The sequence below is a fragment of the Pristis pectinata genome, chromosome 33 (assembly GCF_009764475.1).
Source record: "Pristis pectinata isolate sPriPec2 chromosome 33, sPriPec2.1.pri, whole genome shotgun sequence".
NCBI classification, from domain to species: Eukaryota; Metazoa; Chordata; class Chondrichthyes; order Rhinopristiformes; family Pristidae; genus Pristis; species Pristis pectinata.
Genome location: NC_067437.1, coordinates 13,759,096 through 13,775,526, shown reverse-complemented (window position 1 = coordinate 13,775,526; position 16,431 = coordinate 13,759,096). Strand labels below are relative to the sequence as shown.

At 42.1% G+C, this 16,431-nt stretch overlaps 1 protein-coding gene across 3 annotated transcripts in view; it reads left to right on the top strand.

The window, feature by feature from the left end:
• Positions 1 to 16,431, top strand: part of aco2 (aconitase 2, mitochondrial) — a 60,899-nt gene that overhangs the window by 33,396 nt on the left and 11,072 nt on the right. For all 3 annotated transcript variants that reach the window (XR_007958520.1, XR_007958521.1, XM_052043086.1), the window contains exons 9-13: positions 1,700 to 1,805; positions 9,080 to 9,237; positions 9,947 to 10,020; positions 11,210 to 11,321; positions 13,912 to 14,034. Coding sequence is in view for 1 of the 3 variants with exons in the window: in XM_052043086.1 (XP_051899046.1) it covers positions 1,700 to 1,805; positions 9,080 to 9,237; positions 9,947 to 10,020; positions 11,210 to 11,321; positions 13,912 to 14,034 (573 nt within the window). In the remaining 2 variants the exon portion in view is untranslated. The remainder of the gene's footprint in view (positions 1 to 1,699; positions 1,806 to 9,079; positions 9,238 to 9,946; positions 10,021 to 11,209; positions 11,322 to 13,911; positions 14,035 to 16,431) is intronic.

Genomic DNA, 16,431 nt, shown 5'->3' with positions numbered 1-16,431 from the left:
TCTCTAATCCAGGCAGCATCCTGGTGGACATCTTCTGCACTCTCTTCAAAGCCCCCACATCCTTCCTGTCGTGTGACGACCAGAACTGCACACAATGCTCCAAATGTGGCCTCACCAAAATTATATACATCTGCAATATGACTTCCCAACTCTTATACTTGCTGCCCCAACCGATGAAGGCAAGTATGCCATACACCTTCTTTACAACCGTGTCTAATTGTGTTGCTGCTTTCAGGGAGTTATGGACTTGCACTCCAACATCCCTCTGTATATCATTGTTCTTAACGGCCTAGCCATTTACTGTATACTTATCTCTTACATTTGACCTCCTAAAGTGCAACACCTCACACTTGTCCAGATTAAACTCCATCTGCCATTTCTCTGCCCATATTTCCAACGTCTATATCCTGCTGTATCCTTCAACAACCTTCCTCACTATCCACAGCTCCTCCAATGTTTGTGTCATCTGCAAACTTGCTAATCATCCCACCCACATTTTCATCCAAATTATGTATGTGTGTATAAATATCACAAACAGAGGTCCAAGCACTGATCCCTGTGGAACACAACTGGTCACAGACCTCCAGTCAGAATAACACCCCTCCATCACTACCCTCTGTCTTCTATGGCCAAGCCAATTTTGAATCCAATCTACCAAGTCACCATAGATCTTATGTTCCTTAATCTTTTGAATCAGCCTACCATGAGGGACCTTGTGAATGCTTTGCTAAATTGTTGCAGCCTTTCTGCTGGGATCAGATCTAACGTTGACTGCGGCTGAGTCTCGAATCTTCTGGTTCTATTGGCTTGGACTCTGCTTTTGACTTCTTGTTCTATGATAAGATTTGTATTCGCTGTTTGTGATGCTGTGCAGTTGTTACTGTAGGAAGAGTTTGCAACATATCTTAAAAGTACCTTGTCATATTGTGGATCTGGATATTATTATGTCCTCCAAGAAGGAAATTGGGTAAATGTTGGTTTCATTTGTAACACAGGTAGATTATAAGGCAGGTGTTAAAAGTTGTCCCCCGATACCTTTGATATAACAAGATTGCATTGTATTTTGATTGATTAGATATTTTACATTGACCTGAACTGCTGGTTTTGAACAGAAATGTCATGGTTTAACATCTGAATGGATGATGCTTCTTCAGTGCAGCATTCTTCTGGTTCTGGATGGTAATTCAGTCTCTCAAGTTTTAGAGGCAGCTTGAACCCAAGGTCTTCTGAACCATTCCCCTACCCTAAAACACAAGCCTTCCCAAATGAACCCTACACTCGGTTTGCACGAACCAAGAATATTGCTTCAAAATATTCTGTAGAAATTAAAGTTGAGCGCAAATGACCTACTTCTGCCCAGGCAAAGGCAATCAAAAATTGAGTTTTTTCAGAACATTGTTGGTATCCCATGATGGGATAGTCAGTGCACTGGGGTAAAATTAACTTGCCCATTTCTGAAATAAAGGCAAGTAATTTTGGAAATGTGCATCAAGTCACTTCCTATGTGTTGGGAGCTAATTCCTTCTGCTGCCCTTCTCTACTACTTGCACTTTCTGTTTTTCTTATTTCAATCTTCCAGATCTGTATGTATTTTTATCTCACTCTTAACCTTTTAAAAGCATTTGTACTTTTCAAGCCAACCATGAAAGTTGTCTTTTTTCGTTACGTTGCTTAAAGATGCTTCCTTTTCTTGTTTCAGCTTAAACCACATATTAATGGTCCTTTCACCCCTGACCTTGCACACCCAGTGTCAGAGATTGGGACAGCTGCTGAGAAAAACGGTTGGCCTCTTGATATTCGAGTAGGTAAGAAAGATTTCAATTTAACCATCCCTGCTTTGTCTTGCCTGCTGGTGCTGGATTAATAGACTGTGAGCTCTTTATAGCAGCTAGGGACTCATTCCAGCATAATCACTGACTTTATGAAAATCTTTAAAAAAAAAATGCAGACGCTGGAAGTCTGAAAAGTAAACAAAAAAATTCTGGAAACACTCAACAGGTCAGACAGCATCTGTAGAAGAGGAACTAAGTTAACATTTCGGGTTGAAGACTGTTCATCAGAACTAGGAAAGAGAAAAGGATCTTCAAAGAGGGGTGGGACAGGGAATATTTCTGATGGATTGGGGCCAGGATTTCTATAATAATAAGTTGTTGATGAACCCATCTAGTTGATGGATTAATGAACGTAATTACACAATTGATTTTGTTGAGTGTGTACTCTGGGTTGATGGGGATAGGCTACAAATTGACCACAATGTTCATAGATGAAGAAAGAGGTTCCAGGTCTTGGTAACCATCCAGTTGGTCCTAGTGCGAGAAGGGTTGTGTGGAGTTGACCTTCCCATTGTGTTGTGGAAGAATCCAAGTAGCTTGTCGCTGCCCAAGGATGAGGCTCATGTATGAATGTCAACCAACACCCTGCTGAACTGCTGGAGAGAAAGATCCAGTGGTCTTGGAGGGGAGGGGATGGGGGTTGGGTGATGGAACGACCCCAGAAATGGCCACTGGAAATGGTTAACAAAATAAATACTATTTATTGTATACAGCTTTACAATGAACATTTCCAAATGATTTGAGTTCCGATACTGTAAAATTATAGTGAGAGCCTATTTATGTATTTTAACTGTGTTAATGGTTTGGAGACCAGTTTACGTAGACTTTTACAGTAGTGTTCAGGTTCTCTTTTGGGAGCCATGAGAAAAGAAGCATTTGAGTAACACATTCTAAAATGATACACTGACCAGTTGAGAATATGTTAGTCTCCAACAGTGGGCATTGTAGGTAGCAAATTCCTCCATTTCTCTTCCTGAGATGGAGTGGGAAAAGGAAGACGTAATGGGTTGAAGGGTCTTTTGTTTTATGTAACGATACAGGAAGTGTAAACCTTGCAAGTACTGTGATATATGCGAAGGTTTTCAGTGCATTGTACAAATACGTCTACACATAAACTGTTAAACTAAATTAACTGTTCCAGCTCAGAAAATGGTATTCAGCATATCCAATCCTTGATAGTACTTTCTTCCATGTCAAATGATTTACTTGTTCCTTTAATTCAGGGGGTAACCAAACCTACTGACTGCATGTGATTATATTCAAAGTTTGAGAGCTATAAGGTGCGCACAATTTTTATATATACATTTTTGTATGAAGTTAATAGAAACAGACGAAACACACTTACTGCATTGTGGCTAATTACTGTCAGAGCTAGAGGTCTTGTGAGTCTCCATCCTGGTCATGTCTGGAAACTTATGTTTTCTTTATTAGTTTTGTGGGGGGGGGGGGGGGGAGGGTTGTGTCATAAATTGTATCCACTTCTGCAATATTCCTCTTAACAAATTCTCCATTACCATTTGAATGCTTATTGTGTGTTGCATTTCCTGCAGTAACAAAGCTAGCCTGTCAGCTTCCATACTGAAGGCAAAAATAGTGTTTGTTGGTTGTGTAGGCATGATTTTAATGTAGTTATTTGTTTTCTCCTTTGCCCTGATCCAGCAGGATATTCAGATGAAGACTTGCGATTCATTTTGTGATGACATTTCAAGTTGCTCGCTTTGTAGTGAATGATACTTTATTGATAAAGCACAGCACTTTTCCATCTTTAACAATGAGTGCCAAGCCTTCCTCCCATTCTGACTTAAAACTTCTGGTTTTTTCCTTCATACTTAAATTTCATGCAATTATGCGGTGCCATTGTCATCCACAAAATTAATATTAATGTAATTTTATAATTCAAATCCTATGCGCAGTGAGCACAGCTGTGTCTGCAGAAAGGAGATTGCATATACACCACGTGCATTCACAACAATAACTGAATGCAGATATCTTAGTTCCACAGTGTGTGCTCATGGCCAGTTAGCTGGGGTTTGAGGGTAAAGTGTGCGCCAGATGTCACTGGTCCCTCAATATGTATTAGCCAAAGGTACAAAGTGCCAAAGGATGTGTTTGACCTGAATCTCTGAGCTGTATCTGAATTGTTTTTTTTTAGAAAGAAGGAAAATTCCTTCAGCTTGTGAGCTGTGGTTTGATCATCCCCACTGCTTTATTAATTCCCTTTCTAAGCAGCATGTTTAAAAATTGTTGGGTGGCAAATCTTGCCAGGATGTTGTTTACACCATCTCACTTGGGTACTTCTGAATCAATCATCTGGAATTTGCAGTTTCTTGGGTTTTATTTCACTGTTGGATAAATGGCTCCCTTCCCATCCACTGGGGCCCCGGTTTCCGTCCTCCCTTCCCATCCACTGGGGCCCCGGTTTCCGTCCTCCCTTCCCATCCACTGGGGCCCCGGTTTCCATCCTCCCTTCCCATCCACTGGGGCCCCGGTTTCCGTCCTCCCTTCCCATCCACTGGGGCCCCGGTTCCCGCGCTCCCTTCCCATTCACTGGGGCCTCAGTTCCTGTGCTCCCATTCCACTCACCTTTTTTCAAAAAAAACATGAACTAAATGTGTTTTGACGTACTAATATAAATAACACACAATTGTCTGGAAAATCTGCTAGTCTGCACCACCAAAGTCCCGAGTGTGCCGGATTATTGCTGTACTTCCTACCTCCTTGACCACTGCATTTTATCAGAAAATTCTGCACTGAGCACAAACCTTATTCAAATAGCAACAAACAATTGTTGGCCTCTGTTTCTCAAACGTGAATCCGGCAAAGGCACCTTTCCTTCACATTTCTTCTTTTCTCTAATTTGTCAGGGTAGCATGCATGTTCAATGTGACTAGAAGAACAAGTGGCTCTGTGGCACTTTGGAATTAAAATGGTGAGGATTCTCAGCAGATCAGGGAGCCACTGACGAGGAGTCGATAACTTGAAACATTAACACTGTGCAGCCTCAGCAGAGAGGAATCAATCTGCTGACTTTCCCCACCATCGTCTGTTTTTGTTTCAGATTTCCAGCACCTGCAGTTTTTTGCTTTTCAGTTGGGAGCTTGTCTAATATGTCAGGATTGTGACTGGCAGTGTCATCAATAAGCTGCTGGTTCTGGCTGTCTACTGGGAAGGGGATGGAAGGATCAATGATCGGGTTAAATGGGGCATGGAAGGAGGCTTGTATAGAGCATAAACAGCATAGACCAGTTGGTTTGTTTCTATGTTGTAAATTCTATGCATGGATGGATTAACATCTGACTGTGCCCTAGGTTTCTTTTGATTCCCTGCCTTGCAGCCTTTCCAGAAAGGGCATGTCCTGCTTATCCTTAAAGTACGGCACTTCACATTTAGCTACATTGATAATCATTGGATGACTCAACAGCCATTCTGCATACTAATAGAAGTCCTCCTCTGTATCGATTATTCATCACTATTTGATGCTGTTTGTGAATTTTAAAAAAAAATTTCTGATTCCACAGACCAACATGTTTATATATTGCAATACCTGGTGTGCATGTCTGCTTTCTGGGTATTTTTTTGGAAGGGGCTGTAAGAGAGTTGGGCAGTTTGTACACTGGTACAATGTATTCCATGTCTCTTTATAAGATTTGAGCATGGTGGAGTTCAACATTTAATTTTCAAAACACTTGGTTAATGTCTTCCTTGTTTATATTTCACCAACTTTGCTTGAAGCAATGAGATTTTAAAACCTGTCACTGTTCATTATTAATAGAATAAATAGGGTTTTGACACTTGAATTTATTAATTTTCCTTACACAAGAACGTAAGAAATAGTAATAGACCAGTCGGCCCTTCGAGCCTGCTCCGTTTCAAGATCACGGCTGATCTACCTCTTTCCTGCACTCTCCCCATGGCCCCTGATTCCCTTAATATCCAGTAATCAATCATTCTCTTTTTCAAATAGATTCAACATCTAAGCCTTCAATAGAAAATACAGAAGATTCACCTTGTAATAGCATTTAACACACAATTTGCCTTCCTAATCAGTTCTTGAATCTGCATGTTGGCTTTCAATAAGTTGTTTAAAAGCACACCAATAGCAACACATTCTCTGTTGCATTTAAAGTACTCTGCATTTCTGTTTTGTGCACCAAATTGAAAGGCCTCACATATTTCCATATTGTATTCTAACTGCCGATCAGCTTGCCTGTAGCCCCTGGATCCTCTACGTCCTCCTCCGTACTCTTAATCCCAACTAGTGTGTCCTCAGCAAACTTGGAGAGAAGGATTTTGATCCCCTCAGCCTAAGTTATAAATATAGGACATAGGTCATGAATAGCTGGGGTTCAAGATCACAGTGATACTTACTGGCCACAGCCTACCAACCTGAGAAGTATTATTAATCATTATCTTCTAGTGGGGAAAACTAAATGACTAAATATTATGTGAACTCAAAGGTATTTTCTTTAGATTGATCTCTTAAATGAGGAATGAGCTGTATAACAATTTTTATGGTAAATAGTGAATAGCAGTGGTACCAGCTCTGATCCCTGTAGACACTACTTTCCATCTGCTGCTCATTTTGAGTTGACTTTTGCCCTATGTTTGCTATTTACCAGCTAGCCATGTCCCCTGGTATCACACTCGGGGGTCTATTATGTGCTGTCTTATCAAAACTCTCATGAAAATCCAAATATTTTACATCGATTGTATTGATCTTTTTGAGACATTCAATAATGTTGATCAATCAGGCTTACTGAAATCTGTGCTGACTAATTCTTAACTCTATTTTCAAATTCAACATGGGCTCTATCAATTTGGAAGACATCTGTCACAGGTTTGATCCCTGTTCAGTGTTGAATTAACCGAGTCCCGCTGATGTACTGAGAGAGGCACCAAGGAAGAATGCGCTGATGAGGCAAGGGCTGGTTGGGGTACCCTTCCATTTCTCCTATTAACTACTTGGGGAGTAGTGAAACACTGAACAATCAATGCTAGCCATATCTAGCATGGATGTATTTAGAAGGAACCTGGTTAAGTATGCTGATACAGTGAGAGTAGCTAGCACCAGCTGGGCTGACTGGCCTGTTTCCATGCTACATATTCTCTTTAATATTTGCATAATGATTTCATTATCTTTCTACCTCTGGATTAAGCGTACCAGCTTGTAATTGGTTGGACTCGTTCTACTTCCATTTGTTTTTAAATAAAAGCATTGCATAAGCCATCTGCTTGTCCTGTGGTCTATTCCCTTCTGTAATAATTTCTAATACCTCTGACATTTTCTCCCCAGCTGCTCTCAGAATGTGCAGATGTAATCCTCTGGACCAGACTTCTATTTAGTTTGGTTACTTGATCAGTTATCATCACCTTTTGATCATACCTGTCTTGCATCTTTTTTGAATGACTAATATTAGTAAATAAGAGATAAAATATCTGCCATTTCATTCTCGTTCTTGATTTTTCTAGTTTGTCTTTGTCCATAGAATACTTCACATTCCTTAATAATTTTATTTTCATAGTTCTTTGTATTCTGTTTTGCATTTTCAACTTTATAGCCTATTAATTATAAGGAAGCCTACTGGTGCAACCGGTAGAACTGCTATCTCACAGCTTCAGTAACCGAGTTCAATCTTGACCTCTGCTCCTGTGTGGAGTTTGCACATTCTCCCTGTGACAGCGTGTGATACACCTCTAAGATATGGGTAGCTAGATTAATTGGCCGCTGTAAATTGCCCCTAGTGTGTAACTGAGTGGTAGAATCAGAGGCAAGTTGATAGGATTGTTGGGGGAGTAAAATAGGATTAGTGTAAGTGAGTGATGGCTGCTATGGACTCGATGGACTAAGGGACCTGTTTCTTCTGTGCTTTATGATTCCATTATTAGTGGACAGGTTTTCTTTGGTTTCAATCTAGTCATTGCTAACATGCGTTTTTTTTTTCTCTAAATCTCGTCAACCCCAGGGTTTCCCCAGCCCTGTCTTTCCAAAGTGGAAAAAAAAGCACACTAGAATCTTAACTCCGCTGTAAGGTCATTTAAACATGAAAGAAGCTCAGGCTGTCTGCTGCAGCACTCCACAGTGCTGCATTGAACCTGGCAGTTAGAATGAGGGAGGGTGACTCCATTTTGCTTATAGTCTGCTTTGATTTCTCCCAGTCTATATAAACATTCCAATTACTTACTAGAACCACTGTTTCACTACACGTGTCCACCTATCGCTTGCCTGCGCCCCTTCCCCTCACCTCTTTATACTGGCTATCTCCCCTCTACCTTTCAGTCCAGATGAAGGGTTTCGACCGGAAACGTTGACTATTTCCCTGTATCAGACATTAGGCAGACGCTGCCTGACCTGCTGACTTCATCCAGCCGTTTATTTTTTTCCTCCAGATTTACTCGTCTGTCTTCATTCCCACTGCCTCACTACCAGCAGATCTGAAGGCAACTCCTGGTGCCTATGAATCCTTTACTACTAATTCTTGAATCACGGATCACATTACTGAAAATTAATATTGTTGTTTCCCCACCTTTTTAAATTTTCCAGTCTTTAAGATCCTTTATCCTAGAATATTTAACTGCCATAAAACTGGAAGCAGAACAATAGATCATTTGTCATTTACACTTTGCGCATTATGTCCTGATTTTACTGTGTTTTATTTTTGAAGGAGAAAGGGTAAATGTTGCTATGGATGCAGGGTTTCAGACCCCTTAATACCTCATGGGAATTTTCGAGCAGTTGGTTACAGAATGGAGCTACAGAGACTTGCCTGACCTGCTGAGTTCCTCCAGCACTTTTTGTGTATTGCTTGACAACAATTTGCTGTCTTGTTTAATCTTCTCTGACATCAAAGCCTTTTCCTTCGGTATGGTTCTGCAGATTTCAGGGACCACAACCTATTGGCCATTATTCATATGTTAGCTTTAGCTTTAGGCATTGGTAGATAACTTAAACATCAAGCATCCCAGCTAAGACGCCCTCTGTACTTGCATTAAACCTGCACTTAAGCGTATACTATCAATCAACGTAGGAACTTGTGTTGTTTTTACCCGTCCCCTGAATATACTTCTGAACCATTGTTGACCGTGGAGGACAGGTTGGGACGAAGACCAGGTCCAAAGGAAACCTTGGTGCTTGGTGCAGCTAAGGGACAGTGAAAGTGGAAGATTACCAAATACCTTAACATTATTCATTTTCAGCATATAATAGTTGATGCCAGTACTAAGAGGGACCATTGTTTCTGTGTTGCCAGGTCTGATTGGCAGCTGCACCAACAGTAGTTACGAGGATATGGGTCGTTCAGCTGCTGTGGCACAACAGGCAATCGACCATGGACTTAAGTGCAAGTCCCAGTTCACCGTAACACCAGGATCCGAGCAGATCCGTGCTACCATCGAGAGAGATGGATATGTGAGTATACAACCACAGTTCTGAACCAAGGGCACTTCAGTGAAATTCAGATTGGTTGGATTCATGGGGTTTTGAATTTCCGACCATCAAGTTTTCCTATTGACTAATCACCACATGATTTCTAGTTCAGGTGAAGGGTCTCGACCTGAATACCCAGTCCAGGTGAAGGGTCTCGACCCAAAACGTCGACTGTCCATTTCCCTCCATGGATGCTGCCTGACCCGCTGAGTTCCTCCAGCAATTTGTTTTTTGCTCCAGATCCCAGCATCTGCAGTCTCTTGTGTCTACATAATTTCTATACCATTGTGTAATAAACTCTTCCTGCAGTGATTGCGTAGAATTCTTTTGAGCAGTTGACGCTATCTTTTGAAAGGGGTGGATGTATTTATATTTTGTCTTGGGCTTTCAAATAGTGATCAGGCAGCTCTGCACAGGGTTGTAGGGGTGGTATGCAGCTTCTTTATTGGAAAAATGAAGAATATAGCAATTCCTAGCTCGTTCAGTGCTCCCTGGTAGGGATTGTAATGAAAAAGGCCAATGAATCTGCAGAGCACAAAGTTACTTAATGGACAGATGACAGGCCTTGTCTTGAGTTCTGCAGCTTGAGGCGAAGAGGTTTTCTACAGGGAGGAGCTTTGTTCTGAGAATGAACAATAGACTGGATGGAGGCTAAGTCTTCCACATTTAACACTACTTTCTGTCTTCACAGGCTCAAGTTCTGAGGGATGTCGGTGGGATTGTTCTTGCTAATGCGTGTGGGCCCTGCATTGGACAGTGGGACAGGTAGAGAGGTTACACTTCAAATTTCTTCTCACTTCCTTAAGCTTGAGGCCACACAGAAATTAGATTTTCTTGCTGCCTGTGGTACTGGCTGGTAAGTGTTGTGCAGAAGGTAGTTCCTAGTTGGGGTTTACTCAACAAAACTCCCCCCAAAAAAAACCTCTCACTTCCAGTCATTGGTCTGTGAATTACAAGGGTGATGCAACACTCAATAGTGTGTTATCTCTGCACTGATCTGGCTGTCAGATTAATACTAAATACATTCCATGGATCTGCAAAGCCCATGTTCAGTGCTGGGTCCTAGCAGATGGCTCAAAAATTGACCACAGCATCTCTGGACTGGTAGGAAGTGGAAAATGGCTTAGGCTTTTCAATGCCGATCCAGTCCATTGATGCCTGGTTGACCATGCAATTGATGGCAGTGACTGAGCCATTGACAATACTCACTGCCTAGACCGCTTGTAAAGAACTGTTACTCAAGATTTCATTGACACGTTGCAGTTTGTTCTGAACATTACCAGATACAGAGTTCATTATGGTGCAGGTCAAATTGAGCTCGAGTGTTATCCCATTTAACCTGTGAGGGTGGAGGAGAAGAGGGTGGTAGAGGATTTGGACCAGGACAAATTGTTGGTGATAGTTACACCAAGGAACTTCTCAATCACCTCCACCTCAGCGCCATTAATACAGGCGGGTCTGTACTCCACGGCACTTCCTGAAGTCAATGACTAGCTCTTTTGTTTTGCTGACATTGAGGGAAAGGTTGTTGTCTTGATATCATATCTCCTTCCTGTACTACTGTGTCACTCTGCAGTAAAGCCACATTGTGCATCACTTTAATGCTAGTCTGGAAAGTCCTATAAAACTGAAGTCCCTAAAGGGCTTGGGAAATCGGGGAAATTCAGTTGAGACAGTTGGTTCACCTTATTGTCGACAGAATTGTGTTGGCTTGGACACTCTGTTTGAATTGGTATTATAGCAAGCTGTAGTTCAACCTAAAATATAAACATAAACTGTTGGAAATGGTCAGCAGGTCATGCAAGATCTAGTAGCATCTCTGCAGATGCTGCCTGACCTGCTGAGTGTTTCCAGCGTTTTGTGTTATTTCAGGTTTTTGGTATCTGCAATGAGTATCACTTTTTGCTTCTGGGTATCACTTATTTCTGTATTTTTGTTTTAATTTCCAATCAAGGCGAGATGTCAAGAAAGGTGAGAAGAACACAATTGTGACGTCCTACAACAGGAACTTCACTGGACGCAATGATGCCAACCCTGCTACCCATGCCTTTGTCACATCACCCGAGGTAAAGTCCACGGAACACCACTTTGTTTTTTGTTTTGCTTAATTTTCAACTGTCTAATGAAATTCCCTGTCAAGACCCGACTTGTGAGTAATTGCATTCGACAGAGGCTCAAATGGGAGACAGGAGAAAGTAGGGGAGGAAAACCAATGGAAGAGACTGGTAGGAAGACTGACTGGGCCAAACAGTTCACGTGCTGAACACGCTCTACATTAGTGGCTACTTGGATGAAATGCTGAAGGGAAATCATTTATTTGTGGAATTGTATTCCAATAACAGAGGGAACAAGAGGTGGGATGGGAAATCCCAACCAGCACCATTCCTTGTATGTTCTGTAAAAGTAGGGTGAGAGTGCAGTGATCCCTATCAATCAAAGTGTGTGTGTGTATTGGGGTGGAGCAGTTTTGTATTGACTCTGCTCGTATCATAAGCACTGCTTGAATCCAGAAATGAGCACTGGATTGGAAAAAGGAATCCCGAGCTGCATTTTTAGAGTTAATGCCTTTCATAGATTCAGGGTTTATTGCAATGACCAGTGAGTCTGATCCAAAATCTGAGTAACAATAGTGACCTGGACACGCAGAACCGTGCTGTCTACAATGACTAGTGGAAAGTACCATATGCCTCGGATATCTGATTAAATGTAACTTGGGCTCTCAACCATCCGTCACATTTATTTAAATAAAACAGGGAAAAGGTCATACATGGCATTGACTTGTGAATAATATACCACTCCTTAAAGCATCAAATCATAGAGATGCTGCTCACTTTCTATCTCTGTGAAACCTTTACAAACAGAAGCTCACTTCTTGCATTGTGAAATAGGTCCTAAACAACTTCCCCCACAAAGCTAACACAAATCTTCTGGCTGAAATGATGGAAACTGATTTTGTAATTCCCAAAGATACACAGTCCAAAAGGTTTCTGAAGTTGAAGTGAAGCAAAGTTTCCATGTCCCTGACACACTGCAAACAACTTGTGCTGTTAAACGTCCTATGGCCACTTGCTCAATTTGTTCTTCAGCTTATGGTGAGACAGACCACTGGCAACTGTCTGGCCCCAGAACTGTCACTTTTCCTTGTTTGATCTTGGCTGGGATCCCATGTGTATTGTTTCCAGTAATGGCAAAATCAAATGAAAAAGTTATTGCATATTAAAAGTCAAAACCTTTACATTCCAACGTTAATGGTATTGGTATTGGTTTATTATTGTCACTTGTACAGAGGTACAGTGAAAAGCTTGTCTTACAAACCGATCGTACAGGTCAATTCATTACACAGTGCAGTTACATTGAGTCAGTACAGAGTGCATTGATGTAGTACAGGTAAAAACAATAACAGTTCAGAGTAAAGTGTCACAGCTACGGAGAAAGTGCGGTGTGATGTCACAACAAGATAGATCGTGAGGTCATAGTCCATCTCATTGTATAAGGGAACCGTTCAATAGTCTTATCACAATGGGATAGAAGCTGTCCTTAAGTCTGGTGGTACATGCCCTCAGGCTCCTGTATCTTCTACCCGGTGGAAGAGGAGAGAAGAGAGAATGTCCCTGGTGGGTGGGGTCTTTGATTATGCTGGCTGCTTCACCAAGACAGCGAGAGGTAAAGACAAGAGTCCAAGGAGGGGAGGCTGGTGTCCAAGTGTTATTGTGAAGCCAACGGCATGGCATAAAATATGTTTGATATTCAAATGCTGTATTATAGATTGAGAACCTTCTTGTCAAGGTAATTGGTTAGTCTGCTCATCCTGACTGCCTTGCTTCTCATCCTGGGGGAGGCAGAAGCCCTGAGGCTTCAGACCAGGTGGGATGGAAGAAGTAACAGAGGAAATCAAGGGAGTCTGTGAATGGCTTTGTAACAGTCAGTGTTGTTTTAGCTTGTGGATCATTAAGAACTAGGTCTGGTTAACTGGACTGTAGCTTTTTTATCAATTACCCCACAATTTGAACATTGAACTGACAAGATGTGAGCTCTTTTCAAGGTTAACAATAACTAGGAATTGGTGAGGTGTGAATGTAAGTTTAGGGTTTAAAGGCAGCACAAGTCTTGTACTTGAACAAAAAGACACATCTGAGTAATTAGTTGCTGGTCCCTGCATTCTAATTGCACTGAATTTGTGACAAATGTGTCAGCTAACTTCTATGCCAAGTTACTCCCTGGGGTGGAATGATGGGGGAGAGGGAAATGGGTATGTTGTGCCCAGCCACTTGTATGAAAAACACACAGCAGTTGGTGCGAAGGTGTCATGGACAGAAACTTCTCTTCTTGGATCATTATCTATAATCGCGTAAAGGGGGTCTTGGTGACACCATCTCAAAGGTGTTGAATTTGACCTGGCCAAACAATATATCTAGTTCTCAATTATTGATAATGTGCTGATCAAGAACAATGTAAATGGATTAATAATAATGATCATTAAATCTCACAACACTGTCTTGCCCTCCATGTAGATGCTGAACAGTGTTTTGTGGTTTACTGCCACGTCACTGTTGTCAGGCTGATTATGATTGATCTTCCGAGTAGGACCAGAACTGGTGGGGTGCTGAGGACAGCACAGCAGCTGCAGCCTGGGTGATTGTGCTTTTGTGTTCTCAGATTGTTACAGCCTTATCCATTGCTGGCACCCTGAAATTTGACCCCGAGCGTGACTCGCTGACTGGAGCCGATGGGAAGAAGTTTAAACTGAAGGCACCAAATGCTGATGAGCTGCCCAGCAAGGTACATGGAACTTCCTGAGCAGGCTAGGAAGCTATGGAGTGAATTTGTTTACAAGCTGGTTCCTCTTAAACTCCAGATTCTCTGACTTGTGGGAAGGTCACAAGATGCTCATAAAACACGTCTCAAATTTCTGAAACTAAACCAACTGAAATAACATTGGAGTAAGAGTTGGCCTTTGGTTTCTCCTCTATTTAGTGCCCAGAATTTTATTCATCTCAACCTTGAATATACTCAACAACTGAGTGTCCATGGCCTTCTGGGGCAGAGGTTTCTAAAGATTCATGAGCACCTGTGATGAATTTCTCATCAGACCTACATGGCTGAACACTTGTCCTGAGGTTCTAGACTCTCCAGCCAGAGACATCACATTCTCAGCAACTGCGGTGCTGTCTCTAATCCATTCGTTTCCATCTTTATTGGATGAATACTTCTTGTCTGTTTTTACTGTGGAGTTCAGGGAAGAGCACAGTGATCTCCTGAAACATATCAACAATGTGAAAAGGAGATATTGGTGGTCTTGAGGCAAGTAAAGGGAGATAAATCCCTAGGGCCTGACCAAGTGTATCCTAGGACACTAAAGATGAAAACAAATGGATCAAAGAGGGCACCATAGAAGCTGGGGAAGGAATTGCTGTGGCCCTGGCAGAGATCTTTTTATCTTCCTTAGTCACAGGTGAGGTACCGGAAGACTGGAGGGTGGCTAATGCTGTGCCTTTATTTAGGAAGGGCTATAAGGACCAGCTAGGGAACTACAGGCTGGTCAGCCTAACATCAGTGATGGGAATGTTACTGGAGGGAATTCTAAGAGACAGGCTCTATCTACATTTAGAAAGGCAAGGGCTGATTAGAGATAGTCAGCACGGCTTTGTATGTGGGAAATCATGTCTCTCGAATTTGATTGAGTTTATTTTTTGAAGAGGTGACCAAGGGAATTGATGAGGCCAGGGCAGTAGACATTATCCACATGGACTTAAGCAAGGCCTTTGACGAGATCATGAATGGTAGGCTGGTCCAAAAGGTTAGATCACATGGGATCTAGGGTCAGCTAGCCAATTGGTTACAAAATCAGCTTGATGGAAGTAGTCAGTGAAAGTCTGTGACCAGTGGTGTGCCACAGGGATCAGTGCTGGCTCCCCTGTTGTTTGTCAAATATATTAACGATTTGGATGAGAATGTAGGTGGCAGGATTAGCAAGTTTGAGGATGACACCAAAATTGGTGGTGTGGACAGTGAAGAAGGTTGCCTAAGGTTACAGCAAGATCTAGATCAACTGGGGAAAGTAGGCAAAGAATGATGGGTGGAATTTAACTCAGATAAGTGCAAAGTGATGCATGTTAGGAAGTTAAACCAGGGCAGGACTTGCACAGTAAATGGCAGGGCCCTGAGGAGTGTTGTAGAACAGAGACACCCAGGGTTACAAGTACATTGTTCCTTAAAAGTGGTGACACAGTTAGACGAGGCTGTGAAGAAGGCATATGGCACGCTTGCCTTCATCAGAAGCAGCACTGAGTACAAGAGTTGAGATGTCGTGTTAAGCCGTACAAGACGTTGGGGAGACCGCACCTGGAATATTGCATGTAGTTCTAGTCACCATACTATAGGAAGAATGTGATTAACCTAGCCAGGGTGCAGAAAAGATTCACAAGGATGTTGCTGGGACTGGAGGGCTTGAATTATAAGGAGACACTGGATAGGATGTTACTGTTTTCCCTGGAGCAAAGGAGGAAAATTGGACTAGCTCTGGAAGGCACCTTGGTTGGCAAGTACAGGTTGGACTGAAGGGCCTGTTTCCGTGCTATATAACTCAATAACTCTTTGTTGCTTACTCTTGGCTGCCTGGTGAGGCTTTTGACCTCCTCCCCCCCGACCAGTGGGGGCACCAGTTGGGGTGTGTCGGGTACAGCTGGTATGGCGGCTCCCTCACAGCTCCAGTGACCAGAGTTCAATCCCAACCTTGGGTGTTGTCTGTGTGGAGTTTGCATGTTCTCCCTATGACTGTATGTGATTCCTCGGGGATGCACTGGTTTCCCCCCACATCCCAAAGACGTGGGTTGGTAGATTAATTGGACATTGTAAATTGCCTAGTGTGTAAATGAGTGGTAGAATTCTGGGGGGATTTGATGGGAATTTGGAAGAATTAAATGGGTTAGGCTGGGATTAGTGTAAATGTAAGTGCTTGATTGTTGGCGGGGATTCAATGGGCCAAATATTGTATCTCTCTATGATCATTTTTGAAGAATTTACCCCTTCCCAATCAATTCATTTAGTTGTCACCCTAGAATATCATTGCTGAAGAGGATTTTAATCCCCACAGAAATTGGGCCTGTTACTTACCTATTGCCATTCAGATTTGCCTCTGCAAATCAAATGCATTTGACTATAAATCCTTCACGTTAA